At 40.3% G+C, this 18,408-nt stretch overlaps 1 protein-coding gene and 1 pseudogene across 1 annotated transcript; one reads left to right on the top strand and one right to left on the bottom strand.

The window, feature by feature from the left end:
- Positions 1 to 18,408, bottom strand: part of LOC134734237 (neuroblastoma breakpoint family member 11-like) — a 514,399-nt pseudogene that overhangs the window by 54,181 nt on the left and 441,810 nt on the right.
- Positions 6,037 to 7,640, top strand: LOC134731291 (pseudouridine-5'-phosphatase-like). The gene has a single exon (XM_063626000.1). The coding sequence runs from the start codon at positions 6,073 to 6,075 to the stop codon at positions 6,715 to 6,717; it is 645 nt and encodes a 214-aa protein (XP_063482070.1). The 5' UTR covers positions 6,037 to 6,072; the 3' UTR covers positions 6,718 to 7,640.

Here is an 18,408-nt window from a genome sequence, read left to right on the forward strand (position 1 = left end):
GGGTAGGCCTGTTTTGTTGTCACTGGGTTGGTTGGTTGGTTTGTCTGTTGTATTTTTCATATGTTTCGCCATGTTGGCCAGACTGGTCTCGAACTCCCAGCCTGAAGTGATCAACCCGCCTCGGCCCGCCAGAGTGCCGGGACCACAGGCGTGAGCCACCACGTCCAGCCCCCACATTGCTTCTGGCCTCTGTGGTAGACCTCCCAGACAGGGCGGTCGGGCAGAGGTGCTCCCCACATCCCAGACGGGGCGGCCGGGCAGAGGCGCTCCTCACTTCCCAGATGGGGCGGCCAGGCAGAGACGCTACCCACTTCTTCCCAGATGGGGCGGCCGGGCAGAGGTGCTCCTCACTTCTTCCCAGACGGGGCAGCCGGGCAGAGGTGCTCCTGATTTCTTCCCAGACGGGGCGGACGGGCAGAGGCGCTCCTCACTTCCCAGATGGGGCAACCGGATAGACTCGTTGCTCAGTTCTTCCCAGACGGGGCGGCCGGGCAGAGACACTCCTCACTTCTTCCCAGACGGGGCGGCCGGGCAGAGGCGCTCCTCACTTCCCAGACGATGGGTGGCTGGGCAGAGGCGCTCCTCACTTCCCAGACGATGGGTGGCCGGGCAGAGGCGCTCCTCACTTCCCAGATGATGGGTGGCCAGGCAGAGGCGCTCCTCACTTCTTCCCGGACGGGGCGGCCTGGCAGAGGCGCTCCTCACTTCCCAGAAGAGGCGGCCGGGCAGAGGCGCACCTCACTTCCCAGACGGGGCGGCCTGGCCACTGAATTATACTGGCTTCTGGGTGAGGATGAGGGCAATAATGACAGCTGTCATTTATTGAAAGACAGCATAAGAGAGGAGAATCTGAGAAATTTAAGATGGGCAGAGCTCCAGTCTCAATTTCCAAATACCTCCATGACCCCCAGACAGGTTACTGAACATAGCTGAGTGTCAAGTTTTCATTTTAAGATAGGAATAATTACAACACTCACTTGTGGGGTTGGTGTGAGTTTTAATAATCTGTCAAGCAGCTGGCATTTAATAAGCACAAGAGATTAATTATTAGTAGTTACTATGTGCCAGGCACCATACATGTATTCATGTTTCATTTAACCTAACAATAACTATAAAAGGAAAATATTATACCTATTTTACAGATGCATAAACTGAGGCCTAGGATTGCCTAGAATCACATAGTTAAGTCAGGATTTGATCCCAGGCCTATGATTCCAAAATCTGTGTTAGTTACACACCGTTCTTTGGCCTCTCTCAATACACCAGCTTATGTCAACCTGTGCCACAAATGACTTTTTCAATAATCAGTTAACATGTGTCAGCTACTAATGTGGTGAGGCTGTATTGTTGAGTTAACCCATTGCTTTTCAGATTCTATTTTATGCTCTAATGCTCAGGAGAAAAAGACATTTACGTTATATGTAACTTATCTCTCTTGGGAAAATTATTGAATTTATAAATGGTAGCATTTTAAGAAAATATCAAAGATAGCTTAATTTAGAGAAAATGAGCCTGGACTAAGAATCAGGACACTTGGCTTTTGTTTTCCTTTGCTGTTCACAATTCTCCACTGACTAGCTATGTGCGTTTAGACATGTCCCTTAACCTACAAATACCTCTATTTCGTTTCCATGAAGTGAGACATGAGCTTGAAGAGTATCTTCTGATTCTAAGTTGTTACTATTTAGTGCCTCTGACACATATGCACATATACACACGCAGAATTCAAGAGCCTCTAGAGCAGTAGTTTTTCTCACTATCCAACAACATTGTTATTGCTTAAAGAGCTGTTTCAAAGCTCAGATTTTGGGAACCTTGAGAATCTGACTTGGTTAATCAGGTTGAAGCTGGAGGATCTATATTTTGTTAACACTTCCCAGCTTCTTCAGGAGAGAAGTTAGGCTTGGGAATCACTGCTTCAGACCACTTTGCAGGGTTGGCAAAATAACCATGCCCTGAAACCACGAGGATGACCGAAGCCTGCCTCACGACTTCTGTTCCATGGAGTAAGTTCATTGATAAGGCAGAGCTGTAACGCACCAAGTTTGCATTTCTTGGCCATATATTATTACATGGTGTGTAGGTGGAAAAAAAAGATTACAGATTATTTTCCTGTAGAAAAGGGAATGCTGCCAGGCGCGGTGGCTCGAGCCTGTAATCCCAGCACTTTGGCAGGCTGAGGCGGGCAGATCACGAGGTCAAGAGATCTAGACCATCTTGGCTAACACGGTGAAACCCCGTCTCTACTAAAAATACAAAAAATTAGCCGGGCGTGGTGGCAGGTGCCTGTAGTCCCAGCTACTTGGGAGGCTGAGGCAGGAGAATGGCATGAACCCGGGAGGCAGAGCTTGCAGTGAGCGGAGATCACGCCACTGCACTCCAGTCTGGGCGACAGAGCAAGACTCCATCCCCCCCCCCCCAAAAAAAAAAAGAAGGAAAGAAAAGAAAAGGGAATGCTGTCGTCATGGCATCAATTTTAAAACTGGAGTAAAAGTCTAGAAAGCAGTAGAATTAACCTACTTATTAGTGGCATCTCTAGTATGGATAATCACATTCAACTTGAGAATCACCCAAAGTCGAGAAAAAGCATGATCAATAAGACCCAAATACATGATCAGTACATGAACACCAAACTTGTATTCTAGTAGATAGATTTACTGAGCTGGGATCATGACATGATACCTAAACAGGTAATACAATTGAACATGAGGGGCAAAATGTATTGAAGAGGGTCCAAAGACAAAAACAGTAATATATCTATATGTAGAAATGAGTTATAGCTATTTACCACTGTCAAACCCACCTGAAGTCAGTGTAGGAGGGATGCCACCAGTCAGAAAGGAATGGGTCATATTTTAAAGCATTAAAGCATGAATATTACCCAGACCATCATAGTAAACATATATGTATCAAAGGACCAATGATACCATGTGTAAAGGGCTGAAGGTTATGTAGCCACAGTCCAGTGTGAACATTTCTAAAACTTAAGGATTATGCAAGCCAGAAAGTAAATGCACAGAAATCATTTGCCAATTTAGAGAGAAATTCTGTGTGTTAACTCAGTAATTATTTTTCAAGTGTTATTTTCAAAATGGAGCTAACAACGCTGTCTACAGAATGTCTGACAAGTATTAAATTATAATCTACAACCACACTCAACTCCTTGGCAGAAAAAGACATGTGAGGAAAGGGGTGAAATGAATGAGAGCAATATAATCCTTAAAAACACCTGGACACCCTCCCATATAAGCTTTAGAAATCACAAGGAGCAGACATTCTTCGAGATCTAATCTCAAAACTTCATCAGGTGTTTATTATGTACTGTTAAGAAAAAAGCTTAATGACAAACTGAATCCTACATAGATGACTAGCTGCCTGATTGCTCTGCCCAGAGGGTCATAGGAAACATAGGGATCAAAGGGTGTATCCATGTTCATGGAAGCTGAACTCTAGTTTCACTGTCTTCTAGTTCCCTTAGGTACATTTTATTAAGTCTTCTGGGCTGAATTTGGAAATCCTTGATGTTGGAAGAGAAGCTGACCTATTTCCTTATGCCAGAGCTTTTCTGAGCTGATGTTCCTCCAAAATTACATTTTTAGACTAAAAGATAATCAGCATCTTGATTTCAATCAGGAAACATTAAAATATGATGCTGTTTGGGTTATTTTCTTATTATTTGTTGGCTGGGTATTCACTTAAACCAGCCTGCTCTATATGTTAAATAGCAACCTAAGTCTAAAATATTTTACCAGATGGCTTCTTAGTAAAACTCAATAAAAGTGAACAGAAGGAAAATCCAGAGCACAGAACCAGCCAAATAACCCAAATAGACTCAACCTAAGTCCTCTTTTTACCTCTTCTTAGTCTCATTATCACATTACAGTATCTCTTCACCAACTCCAAACCCCTTCTGAGGTGACAGAGGGAGGCAAGAAAAGCTTGTGTTGTTTTATATTTATTTCCTGTGAAGTCATAAGCCATATATCATCTCCTTTTCAAAATCAAATACTCCTGACTTCCTCCATCATTCCTTTCTCTAATGTTCAGAGTGCTCTTTGTCTATCCCCATCCTCCCTAACCCCAGATAAACTTAAGCTTGTTCACTGTCTCAATTGCCGCTCATAAAATATATAATACAGTAGAAAAAGTACTGTTTGGGCAGGAGATCTGAGTTCTAGGTCTAATCCTGCCACTTGCTAGTTTTGGGACCTACAACAAGTCTTAAACTATTCAAGGCTTCAGTGGCTTTATTACTGTAATAATGCATTTGGAAGAGTTGATACTGAGGATCTAAAATTTTCTAGCTACATTTTCTATAATTGTAGCAATATTGGCTAGCTCCTGAAATTAAGCAAAGATCTCAGAGTTGTCCTATGGCAAATACCTGAAAATGAAGTTATTTTTTATGAGCACAGATAATTTTTTAAAAAGCTGATATATGCTAATTTTATTATTTAACAAAGTAAGAAGCCAAGAGATTGTTTAATTCTTGGCATGATTCAAGAAATGTGGGATTATATATGTTAATTAAAATTTTACATAAATACAAACACTCCAATCATCATAAGAGGAAAAAGAACAAAGAAAACCTAGTTCATATATCAAAAGAAAGAAAAAAGGCAGCCACAAAGACACAGAGACAGAGAGACAGAGAAAGCACAGAAAAAGATTAAAAAGGATGATGTAAGTTAAAAAGCTTCTGCACAGCAAAGGATACAATCAACACAGTGAAGAGACAACTCATAGAATGGGAGTAAATATTTGCAAACTACCTCCTCTAACAAGGGATTAATCATCAGAATATATAAGGATCTCAAACAACTCTATAGGAAAAAATCCGATAATCCAATCAAAAATGGGCAAGAGATTTTAATAGACATTTCTCAAAAGAAGACATACAAATAAATGGCAAACAGGCATATAAAGGTGCTCAACATCATTGAAGATCAGAGAAGTGCAAATCAAAACTACAATGAGATATCATCCCACCTCAGTTAAAATGGCTTATATCCAAAAGACAGGCAATAACAAATGCTGGCAATGATGTGGAGAAAAGGGAACCCTCATACACTGTTGGTGGGAATGTAAATTACTACAACCACTATGTAGAACAGCTTGGAGGTTCCTCAAAAAACTAAAAATTGAGCTATCATACGATCCAGCAATTCCACTGTTGGTTATACAGCCAAAAGAAAGGAAATCAGTACATTGAAGAGATATCTGCATTCCTGTTTGTTATAGCACTGTTTACAATAGCTAGAATTTGGAAGCCACCTAAGTGTCCATCAGCAGATGAACGGGTGAAGAAAATGTGGTACTTATACAAAATGGAGTACTATTCAGCCATAAAAAAGAATGAGATCCAGTCATTTCCAACAACATGGATAGAACTTGAAGTCATTATGCTAAGTGAAATAAGCCAGGCACAGAAAGACAAACAGTGCATGTTCTCACTTATTTGTGGGATCTAAAAATCAAATCAGTTGAACTCAGGGACATAGAAAGTAGAAGAATGCTTACTAGAGGTTGGGAAATATAGTTGGGGGTTGGGAGGCTGGTGGAGATGTGTAATGCGTACAAAAAATATAGAAAGAATAAATATGACCTATTATTTGATAACACAATAGGGTAACTGTAGTCAATAATAATTTAGTTGTATATTTTTTAATAACTTAAAGAATGTAATTGGATTGCTTGAAACTCAAAGGATCAGTGCCAGAGGGGATGGATACCCCATTCCCCTTGATGTGCATATTTCACATTGCATGCCTGTATCAAAACACCTCATGTACCCCATAAATATATATACCTACTATGTACCCACAAAAATTTGTTTTAATAATTAAAAAAACTCTTTCAAGCTTAAAAAATAAAAGCAAAAATATTACTTATGAAAATAAATATAAATAAAGTTATTTATTAAAAGATCAAGGTTCTTAAACTGGGTTAGAAAAAACTCCAGCTACATGCTGGATTAAAAAATATATGTATAACCCAGACACAGAAGGTGGCACCATGGCGGCGCCCCCGCTGGTGCCCCCGCCGCAGCCCGTCATCCACCTCATCTTTGACATGGACGGACTTCTTCTGGATACTGAACGGCTGTATTCAGTGGTATTTCAAGAAATATGTGATCGCCATGACAAGAAATACAGCTGGGATGTAAAGTCCCTGGTTCTGGGTAAGAAGGCATTAGAGGCGGCACAGATTATAATAGACGGCTTGCAGCTCCCGATGTCCAAAGAGGAGCTGGTAGAAGAAAGCCAAACGAAGTTAAAGGAAGTGTTCCCCACCGCTGCGCTCATGCCAGGGGCTGAGAAACTCATCATCCACCTGCGGAAATATGGCATCCCCTTTGCGCTGGCCACCAGCTCGGGGTCCGCGTCGTTCGAGATGAAGACGAGCCGCCACAAGGAGTTCTTCGGCTTGTGTTCCCACATTGTGCTGGGAGATGACCCCGAAGTGCCGCGTGGCAAGCCAGACCCCGACATCTTCCTAGCTTGTGCCAAAAGGTTCTCTCCTCCTCCTGCTATGGAGAAGTGCTTTGTCTTTGAAGATGCTCCCAACGGGGTGGAGGCGGCCCTGGCAGCTGGGATGCAGGTGGTCATGGTTCCTGACGGAAACTTGAGCCGAGACCTGACGACAAAAGCCACCCTGGTGCTGAATTCCCTGCAGGACTTCCAGCCCGAGCTGTTTGGTTTGCCCCTCTGTGAGTGAGAGGGAGGGCCTCAGTCTTCCGCCCCCAGCCCACTCTCATGGTCCACACTGCTGGGGGAAAGGGAAAGGAAATCAGCAGCTCTTCAATCCCAACCTGCGTCATGATTTTAGCCTCCTGAGATAGGAGTTTCCATCCCATGTTGGTTTGTCCCAGTCTAACGTGTTGGTAAAATGTGACTTGACGGTTGAGACAAAAAATACAGTAGAGACAGAAACGAAGCCCAGAACAAAGATGAAACATGAATTACCATCTCGGAAATCAAGCTGATGGAGTATGTGATAAAGTGAATGTACACGTATACACACACGCACCTCCATATACACACGTGTGTATCAGTTTGGTAATATGCAGGTAGGCATTACATGCATATGTATGTAGATATATGCATGCATGTATATGTAAAATATATACTTTTCCAAGACAAAATGGCACATCACTTCTCTCTTATTCTAGTTTTTCTGAACATTTGCTGGGAAATGTAAACTGTGTATGCATATAAGTATATGCTTTATGTATGCATATGTATGTAGATAGGTTTATATCTATCATCTGCATCACTCTCCGCAGTGTTGATGTCAACATGCAGTGACGACTGATAAAGCGAGATGGTAGTTCTGCCTGGTTTGCAGTCTGAGTGGGAAAGTCCTGTTTTTGGTGAGCACTCCTTGTTAGCTAACATTTAAATTCTTTTTGTGACCTCAGAATGTCTCTGGCTCTTTCCTCATTGACTGACTAAGCCACATCATCCATAGTTTATTGTTAGTATGAACACAACTGTAACATTTACCTGGTATCTACATCCTTACCTACATTGGAGAATGTTTTCTACCTCAGAACAACCATTCGCCTCCTTTAAGAACACTGATGGGCTATGCTTTTTGGATAGAAATAGAATTTGGTTGAAGAATGTATGCTTGGTGAGTCTGAGTGCCAGGAACACTTTTGGAATAATTTATCAGACATTGAACTTCTGTGATTAATCGCTTTTATAGATTTACTCAGTCTTTAAAATTCGTCTATGATTTGCCAGAGACAAACGGTGGTAGCCATGGAAATCGAGAGTGAAGGAGCACTGCTCCGTTGTGGCTCAGCCCTTCCTAGTGGCCTCTGCCCTTTGATGTCCTTGAGCTACTCTTCAGCTCTGGAAGTTGTGGACAAACCGTAGGAATGCATGTGTGCGTGTGGTGGAGTGATTGTCCGTGAATGACAGGCCCTGGCGATTGATTGATGTTGCATCAATTTAGCAAATTCATTTCCTCATTCTTGATGGCCTGAATATATGTCTGCACTTTTAATGCTCCTCTTAACCAGTTGTAACGTCTTACCATTTCCCTAACAAATTGAATTAGTTTAATAAAATCTTTTGACACAGGTAAAAAAAAAAATATATGTATAAATTAAAAGTAAAAAGATTAGCAAAGATCTACCAGGTTTATGTAAATAAAAACATAATAAAAAGGCTTAGGTAAATAAAAAGGCAAAGTGTAGGCAAAATTCACTAGATAAACCAAATAATGTAAATTTAGAATGCCAAAAAAGTTAGACTTCACAATAAAAGTATAAGAGGTAGAAACCATTATGTACTTAGAAACTAGTATTAAAGTACACAGCTCTTCAATGTACTGGCAGAAATAGGTATATACACAATTGGAATCTTCAAACAGTGTTTTCATTCCTTGATAAATCAAGTAGGCCTAAAATAAAACGGATTTAGCTAATGATTTTTAGTTAGTCTAATTGTTGTAATTTAATTTTTACACTTACATAAGTACATATACTTTTCAAACATCTCTGGAATATTTTTGGAAGTTAATGGTGTAATAGAACAAAATTATAATTTTTATAAAATCCCATAAAGGAAAAGTACACAGCCCACATTCTAAATGTTTATTCTAAAATAAACTAGAAAATAGTAACAAGAATTTAAAATAGGAAAGTGTTTATTTGTAAATTAGAAAACATACACATAAATAACTATTGGACTAAAGAAAAAAACAATTATGATTACAGATTATTAAAAAAATAATAATGATTAGAAGATTACATATCAAATCTTACAAGATAGAACTAAAACTATTCAGTAGGAAAAGCAGATTTATGTACTTGCTTTATTAGAGCATGAGTAACATAAAATAATTAAGCTGAATTAAATTTAAGAAGTTAAAAGATGAAGTTAGCTTTTGAAGGCAAAAAAAACCCAGCAAAAATAAAAGCAAAGATTAATGAAAGCAAACACTAAAAATTATAGTGTTCTGGCAAATTCTGGAAAGTCCATCAAAAAGAGAGAGAGAGAGAGAGAGACAGAAAGAGAGAGAGTTCACAACAAATAAATGAGAAATGAGTTATAACTATAGATATGAGAGACTCTTAAAATGATAAGACAATTTTATATGCAGTTAAATTTTTTTAATTCACTTATGTTCTGAGAAAATATAAATAGCTAAGATTAACTTGGTAAGTAGTAAATCTGGATAGGTTTTGGTCAATAGAAAAAAAGTTGAAAAATAATTAATTCCAATAAAGTTTTTAAGTGAAAACCATTTTACTAGACTTTGCAATGTTTTTTTTTTTTTTTTTTTTTTTTTAAACAGAGTCTCAATTTGTTATGCAGGCTGGAGTGCAGTGGCATGATCTCGGCTCACTGCAACCTCTGCCTCCTGGGTTCAAGTGATTCTCCTGCGTCGGTATCCTGGGTAGCTGGGATTACAGGCACACACCAGCATACTCAGCTAATTTTTGTATTTTTAGTAGACACAGGGTTTCATCGTGTAGCCCAGGCTAGTCTTGAACTCCTGAACTCAAGCCATCAGCCCTCAAGTGATCCTCCCACCTCCACCTCCCAAAGTGCTGGGATTACAAGTGTGAGCCACCACTCTCAGTCTAAGTCTTTGTAAATTTTAAAGGAATAGTTTGCACATCATATATACTGTTTCAGTACAGGAAGAGATGGAGAACTTACAAATTCCTTGTAGCATTAGCATAACCATAATAACCTAATGAAGACAGTGTGGAAGAAAAAAATTACAAACCAATACTACTTATGAAGGTAGATGTAAATTCATAAGTAAATTTCTAGAAAACTGAATGTGTTACTTAAACAGTAAGAACTGGCTGGATGTGGTGGTTCATGCCCATAATCCCAGCATTTTGGCAGGCAGAAGTAGGAGGATCACTTGAGGCCAGGAGTTCGAAACCAACCTGGTCAACATAGCAAGACCCTATCTCTACAAAAATAATTTGTTTTTTAATTAGCCAGGCATGGTGGTGCATGCCTGTAGTCCAAGCTACTCTGGAGGCTGAGGCAGGAGGATCACTTAAGCCCAGGAGTTTGAGACTGCAGTAAGCCATGACCATGCCACTGCACTCCAGTCTGGGCAACAGAATGAGACCTTGTTCTAAAAAACAAACAAACAACTGTAAAGGGTCTGACATCTTACCCTACTTGCAAGCTAACAAGTTAGCCTGCCAGTTTCATGTGGCAGAAGAAATGAGACTTTAGGGTCAGAGACAAAGGATTTTGTTGCTCTTGGCATACATAGGAAACAGCATGAGCATCAGTCTGTTCATCACTGCCCCTGATCCCTTGCCCACCTGTTCTCAGGCGGGCCATGTGATATGGGCCCAGGTGGACACTGCACATTCAGTGGATTGCATTACAGGAGAGGAAGCCTGAGTTCAGGAAACTCAGATCTTTTAAAATGGGCAATAAACATGTGCCTGCTGCCCGTTGCTCCAGAGGGAGACTTTATGACACTGGATCAGTAAGAATGTTTGTTTGTTGCACCAGGGAGAGACACTATATTTTTAAGTCTGTAAGCAAACCTACCCTTTGTTATGGAGGAAAAGCCTCTATCCTTGAAAACATACTCCCAAACAAAGAGCAGTCAGTGCCTGTGCTCACAAGGAGTACAGAAATGTGAAAGACCCATGGAGAATTGTCTCCCAACACATCATTAAATATTATTCTTAAAATGCAAGGATGGTTTAATGTTTGAAAATATAATAAGACAAAGAAAAATAATATAATAAAATTCAACATCTAGTGCTGGTTGTTAAAGAGAAAATATTTTTTACAAATAGAAATATTATTTATTTAAATATCTATTCTAAAGCAACAAGAACTGTCATGTTTTACAGTGAAACCCTGTAGGCATTTCCATTAAAATTTAAACAAAATAAGGATGTCCATTATAATTGTTATTTAACATTATTCTGGGAGTTCCAGTCAATAAAATAAAAATGAAACATATGTAAAAATTGTAAGCAATGAAAATCATTATTTTAAATGATATATTTATGCACAGACAACTCAAGAGGATCAAAGGAAAAACTTTAAATTTAATGAGATCAATAAAGAAACTACAAACTAAACAAAAATACTTTTTAAAAATTGTCCACATAGTCCATATGCCAACAATAATCAGTTGTTTTAAACAGTGTGAAATCATAATAACTATTTATATAAGAATCTATTCCCAATAGCCACCAAATATATAAAACAATAGAAATAATCTGAACAAGAAAGAATGGCACATTCATGAGGACAAATTCAGTACCTGAGACATGCAAGAGAAAATATTTAAGAAGAAATAAATAACAGGTTCCTAGATGGAAAAAAGGAATTCTGTAAAGATATTAAATACTTCCAAACTGAGTTGCAGATGAAACTAGATTCTAACTATATTCCCACTAAGATTTTAGGACAGAGACTTGATAAAATAATTTTTAAATGTGTGTGGAAGAATATCACATGATGATAACAAGTTTCTAAAAATAGAGTACCAAGGTGGGATTCACCCTTCTAAATATTAAAATATGACATAAAGCTACAGTAAAAACTTCAACAAACAAATAAAAAACAGAGTGAAATTACAGAAAAATTAGTAGATAGTGCAATGGAGAAAAACAGAAACCAGAAACAGGTTTGGAAACCAGTGGAGAAAGGATGGTGTTGAGTCAACTGTTTGTTTTGTTTTCTTCGAAACAAAACAAAAAACTTAGAATGGTTCCCTTATATCAAATAATTTCTGGATGGCAAAAGTTATACTTTAAAATAAAACCATAGAATCTAAAGGAAAATATAGGTGAAAATCTGTTTATTGGGTTGGAAAGACTTCCTAAACACAAAATCAGATGGAATAAGTCATGAAGGAAAATAAGAATAGATTTAACTGCATAAAAATAAAAATCTGTATATCCCAAAAGTCATTATAAATGATATTCAATAACTACAATAAAATATTATTTAAAAAATAACAGACATATTCAACTATAGGAAACAGCATCGGGTAGAGTTTACAAGTCAAGCTACAATTGATGTGCAAAAAAGTTCATGTGTTATTTATGATATAGAATAGATGAAGGGCGATAGACTGAAGTGGCTAGGAGCACGGGAGCAAATCCCAGCTCCCTTACTTGCGAGGGGCTTTCATCATGCCTCAGTTCCATCATCTGTAAAATGATAACAATAATACCATGACCTCACAGGGTTGTTGGGGGAATTATATGAGAAAATGCAGCTTGACCCAGAATAAATACTAAATAAATGTTAGCAATAGTAACATTAGTTGAGGTATAGGGCTATAACTAATAATCATTGCATTTTTTTCTCTTGACTCACTATCTCCCCTCATCTAAATTAGGAGCAAGTTGAGAGACAAATACAGGAATCCAGCTGATGAACATCTGTCTATAATCCTAAAGGTTGACTAAACTGCATTAGAGAAGTAGCTCAACCTGTGGCTACAAGCCTACCACTTTTCCTTCAGGATTAAACACTTCCATCCCCAACTGCATGCCTGCCCTCTGCAGGAGCAAGAACATGCCAGAATAAGTGAGTCTTGTCAGACAGAGAAGCTGACCACATGGTGGGGCCCAACCAGCCATTCCAAGGAGATGAAACACAAGCCTCAGGGCATCGCAGAATTGCTGTGGAGAGTGACTGAACTGACACCTCTTCCATCTCAGCAGCCAGAGTAGTCACTCTGCCTTTGGAAAGAAGGAGGGAGGGGATTGAGAGAGGTGACCAACGAGGGTTCCATTTACATGTCTCCTTCCTGGTCATTGAACAAGAGCCCCTCCCTCACAAGGAAAACATGAGGTGAGAGGGCTGAATATTCCCTCTCATTATCTGGAACATGTTTAATACGAAGCATTTGTAAAGGAATATTTTACAGCCATTCAAAATTATGTTTTTTTGAAAGAATGTTTATTTTTTGCCTCAGGCTCCCAAGAAGGTGGGATTACAGGTGTGTGCCATGACGTGCAACTAATTTTTGTATTTTTAGTAGATACGAGGTTTCGCCATGTTTGCCAGGTTGGTCTCAAACACCTCACCTCAAGTGATCCTCCTGCCTTGGCCTCCCAAAATGCTGGGATTACAGGCATGAACCATTGCGTCCAATGACAAAATGTCTCTTAGCATTAGACAACTGTCACAATATAATATGGAGCGATTGAAGGGACCATTGTACCATCTCTACCATATTGGCAGAGAAAAATTTTGAAAGAAGTACACTAAAATGTTAAAACTTGATTATCTTTTGGCAGTAGACTTATGGGTGATTATAATTTCGTATAGTTTTCTGTATTTTTGAAATCTTTCAGTTTTTGTTACTTCGATATTTAGAAATAAAGAAATATGACGAGTTAGTAGCTTCCTAAGACAACTTCAATCCCTCAAACTAACAAGGCATTAATTTAAAAGGACTTAAAGTGCATGATTTACTTCTTGCCAACAGGATTTTAGAAATGTGTCTGGAAGAAGAGGTTTTTTTCCCCCTTTGTTTCTATATCCATGTCAGTATATTTTTATAAGCATGCATTACTTTTGAAAATAAAATATAAGCTATTAAAATTTGCATTTTAAAAAGTATTTAAAATATAAACTTTTGTATCAAGAAATAAGAGAAACAAAGCAAAGTCAAATATACATACACATAAAAACTTCAAAGTTTATGGCTGAGTTTAGGTATAACACAATCCACCTAGAAGACAGGTATTTATACCAGGGCTCTATTTCTGTGTGATTCAAGGGCACCAAAAGAGCATTATAAATATTAATAAAAACCTCGAAAGCTAAGCCACATTTTTATGGAGTTAGGAGCATAAACTGAAAGAACTAATTTGAGAAGGAGACGGTGGTATTTTTCTATGGTTGTTTTGTTTTACTTTTACTGAGAAATCCAGTAGTTCCAATTCTGTCACAAAAAGGAAAATTGTACAGCTCGTTGTTTTGAAAATGGGTGATGCGGCCAGGTGCGGTGGCTCACCCCTGTAATCCCAGTACTTTGGGAGGCCGAGGCGGGCAGATCACGAGGTCAGGAGATGGAGACCATCCTGGCTAACATGGTGAAACCCCGTCTCCACTAAAAATACAAAAAATTAGCCAGGCGTGGTGGCGGGCGCCCGTAGTCCCAGCTACTCAGGAGGCTGAGGCAGGAGAATGGCGTGAACCCAGGAGGCGGAGCTCACAGTGGGTCAAGATTGAGCCACTGCACTCCAGCCTGGGCCACAGAGCGAGACTCCGTCTCACACACACAAAAAAAAAAAAAAAAAAAAAAAAGAAAGAAAAGAAAATAGGTGATGTGCTTGGGACAGATGCAGTGGCTCACGCCTGTAATCCTAGCACTTTGGGAGGCCGAGGCAGGCTGATCACGAGGTCAAGAGCTCGAGACCAGCCTGGCCAAACATAGTGAAACCCTGTCTCCACTAAAAAGACAATAAATTATCCAGGCGTGGTGGCGGGTGCCTGTAATCCCAGCTACTCGGGAGGCTGAGGCAGGAGAATCGCCTGAACCCTGGAGGCAGAGGTTGCAGTGAGCCAAGATTGTGACATTGCACTCCAACCTGGGCAACAGTGAGAGAATCTGTCTCAAAAAAAAAGAAAGAAAAAAGAAAAGAAAATGGCCAATGCATGATCGTGTCAGGCCACACACAAACATGCAGAGGATCATGAATATTGTTTTCAGCTCAGAATTTATATCTAAATGTCTACTTGCTGATCTAGTCCTTAGGCCCTCCAGGAGTTGGGTCATCAATTAGGTGGCAATGTATGTTTGTACATATGTGTTTTCTAAAACCTGACCCCCACAGCTGAAGAATATAAAGGGAAAAACGTAACTGTGTAACTGGTCTCTTGAAAATAAAAACCAAATTGAATGAATGGAAAGGATGGGCATTTCTAAGGTGAGGCTGCTGGATGGTGAATCCATGGGGGCAATGATTAGAGGGTTCAACTCAGCAATCCTATCTTCCAGCCAGACTGCATTCCCTGCATAGGCCTGAGAGCTGCTGCATTAAACTTTAATCATAACAGGCCTGTGTACCATTTATATAGCATATTTCATCCCGAGAATTTGGAGGACTTTGTAGACATTATCACATTTATCTTCACATCATCCACTGAAAAGCATGTTGGAGCAAGTGTTATCTTACTTTCACAGGCTGGGAAACCAAGGCACATAAACAGTTCCTCCATGTTCCCTGATGAGCCAGAGAGGTAAAGAAGAGACAGTTGCATGTTTTTGTCACTGCAAAGGAGCCAGGCCAGCACACATTCAGGGTTGAACTTTGCCTTACAATTCAAGAGGAATCCCATTGATGATTAGATAAAGCATCAGTGTCAGCAGGTAGAGTTAGCAAATGGAAAGATGTGTAAGGGGCTCAGGAAAAGTCCATTGGACAGCATGGAGAGGGGGTTTGCTTGACTACTTAGATGCCTGAAATTCTACTAACAGAGTTCTTCCTTTGCATTAAGGCACTGCAATTGGAAAAGTCTAGTGTAAAGTATGAATACCTCTAGAGGCATACTACCTTTCGTCACTTTCAGCTATAGCATTGCAATATTGATTAATTTGTTATATTTGTATCTAATTATATTGCTGGTTAAATCCTGAGTCTCAATGGAATGAGACACAGGACAAATAGATCTAATACAAGACGGAAGTATTAGGATATGTTCTAAAGGCTTAAATCATTTTCAAAAAAGCTACACATTAATTAATTTGATTAACTAACTAGAAAAATATGCCCAGACTGATTCTGATGGAAACATAAGTGATGGTGCTGATTCAAGTCCTGCTGGCCACTCACCAGCTGCATGTCCTCATGCATGTCAGCCTCCCAAAGCTCTCTTTCTCTCCTGTTCTGGGAGGACAATCGTGCAGTATCTTGGTGGAGATTCCTTCAAGGACAAATCATGACACAAGGATTGAGAACAAGTTTGGGCAGAAATCCCAGACAGCAATGAGAGGGAATGGTAAGTGAGACAGCAGGGACAGGAGACAAACCAATAAAGTGGCTGCCATGAGGTTACCACTAGGCCACTGCTGTCAATCTTTTTGAAGACCCTCTGGGAGACCCGGGAACCTACCCCAGAATTGTCCCACCATGGGGAATGGGAAGTCAAGAAATTTTCCCAGAAATTCCTACCCCTCAAAGGTTGAGGATCACTCCTGGACTGAGCACCTCTAGCTTAGCCCTCAATTTACCATCTTCTCAGGAGGCGAGGGCACCCCCTCAGGCAAAGGGACACAGCTGTCATGCCAACTGGCCTGCATGAGACCTCGTGGAGTAGGCAAGGAGACTGAGAGGGCACCAAAGGTATTCACTGCACGTATAGCTACTTCTTATAGCTGTTGAGCTCACACAGTGATGCAGAAAAATATGAATATAATGTGCAACATAATGCCAGGCACATAAGGAAGGGCCAATAAATGGTAATTGTGGTGGTGATTGTTGCTATATTTTTTAAAATCAAGGCAGGCCTAGGTTTAGTGTCATAGCGAAGGAGCCAGGCACCACAGCCAGAAGCCCCTGGGTAGGTCTGGGAAGTCCTAGGGATTGAGAAAGGTGAAAATAGTACAGGTATGGGGCTGTAAAAGGCAAACTTCTTGTCCTGCAGCGTTCTGCCTGTGGCTGGTCCTGCGGAGCATTGGTGGGTCAGCTTGGCCAGACCTCCAAAGAGAGCCACAGGAAAAAAAAGAAGGCTAGAGGTCCTCACGACCCACCTCCCAAGATATAAGCAGACACTTTAAGTGGAAAATCCCAGCCACTCTGTAGGACAAGAACTACGTGGCCAAAAAGGAAAGCTGCAATAAATAGTTCTGGTTTAACCTGGGATGCGTCACAGCTTCTCCAAAGTTTTGCTTTGACTTTAGGCCCAATTCAACCAACATGAAACAACCACAAATTAACTCCCAGGAAAAACATGGCTCTTTGAGAAGAGAACTGACACTGAGTTCGCAGCTGAGCCTGTCAGTCCAGGTTGCAGGATGGAGCAAGTGAGCTGTCGGCAGGCACAGTGGCTCACACTAGCTGAATTCATCACTCTTCCCTTTGTGAAGCCTTGTGCTTTGACCGCCCTCATATATGGAATAGGACTTACAAAAGAAAACTGTTTTGTTTGGCAGGCGGGAAATCATTTCAATTGAGATATTTTTTCTGTTTACTTGAGTAAATATAAAGATGCTTTGATTTTCCACAAAGAGTTGTTATCCCTATTTGAATCTATGTTGCTTCAAAAACAAACATCTTACTTTGGTAAGATGGTCAAACAGAAGCAGACCATTCTGTTCCTTAGGGAACTGATATTCTTTAGTAGACTGGTGGGAGACTTGTAGAATATTAAAAGGATAAGACAAATTCCAGAATAAATAACAAGGAAACTTTATTTTCTGAACTCTAATAACTATGATCTGTTCCTACAGTAGAATGGGCATTCAATAACTGGAACATGAAGGATTGGCCTACAGGGAAAACCCAGGGTGGTCTGGGACCTCCCTGAACCTCCAGCAGATCTCATGAGACTGTCTTTAATTATCCTTTTCTCTGTCTCTCTCTCAGGCCTACAGTGAGCCCTGTGTGGGGAAAAGAAAGAGAGCTCAGACTGTTACTTTGTCTATGTAGAAAGAACTAGACATAAGAGACCCCATTTTGTTCTGTACTAAGAAAAATTCTTCTGCCTTGAGATGCTGTTAATCTGTAACCCTACCCCCAACCCTGTGCTCGCAGAGACATGTGCTGTGTTGACTCAAGGTTTAATGGATTTAGGGCTATGCAGGACGTGCTTTGTTAAAAAAGTGCTTCAAGGCAGTATGTTTGTTAAAAGTCATCACCATTCTCTAATCTCAAGTACCCAGGGACACAATACACTGCAGAAGGCTGCAGGGACCTCTGCCTAGGAAAGCCAGGTATTGTCCAAGGTTTCTCTCCATGGGATAGCCTGAGATATGGCCTCGTGGGAAGGGAAAGACCTGGGAAGGGAAAGACCTGACCATCCCCCAGCCGGACACCCGTAAAGGGTCTGTGCTGAGGAGGATTAGTGAAAGAGGAAGGCCTCTTTGCAGTTGAGATAAGAGGAAGGCATCTGTCTCCTGCTCGTCCCTGGGCAATGGAATGCCTCAGTGTAAAACCCAATTGTATGCTCTGTTTACTGAGATAGGAGAAAACCACCTCAGGGCTGGAGGTGAGACGTGCTAGCAGCAATATTGCTCTTTAATGCACCAAGGTGTTCGTATACATGCACATCAAGGCACAGCACTTTTCCTTAAACTTATTTATGACACAAAGATCTTTGTTCACATGTTTCCTGCTGACCCTCTCCCCACTATTGCCCTATTGTCCTGCCACATCCCCCTCTCCGAGATGGTAGAGATAATGATCAATAAATACTGAGGGAACTCAGAGAC

Source organism: Symphalangus syndactylus, chromosome 12 (genome assembly GCF_028878055.3).
Source record: "Symphalangus syndactylus isolate Jambi chromosome 12, NHGRI_mSymSyn1-v2.1_pri, whole genome shotgun sequence".
In the NCBI taxonomy this organism is placed as follows: domain Eukaryota; kingdom Metazoa; phylum Chordata; class Mammalia; order Primates; family Hylobatidae; genus Symphalangus; species Symphalangus syndactylus.

Bases quoted from the DNA above. Each gene is read 5' to 3' on its own strand.
- LOC134731291 (XM_063626000.1), top strand. From the start codon at position 6,073: ATGGACGGACTTCTTCTGGATACTGAACGGCTGTATTCAGTGGTATTT.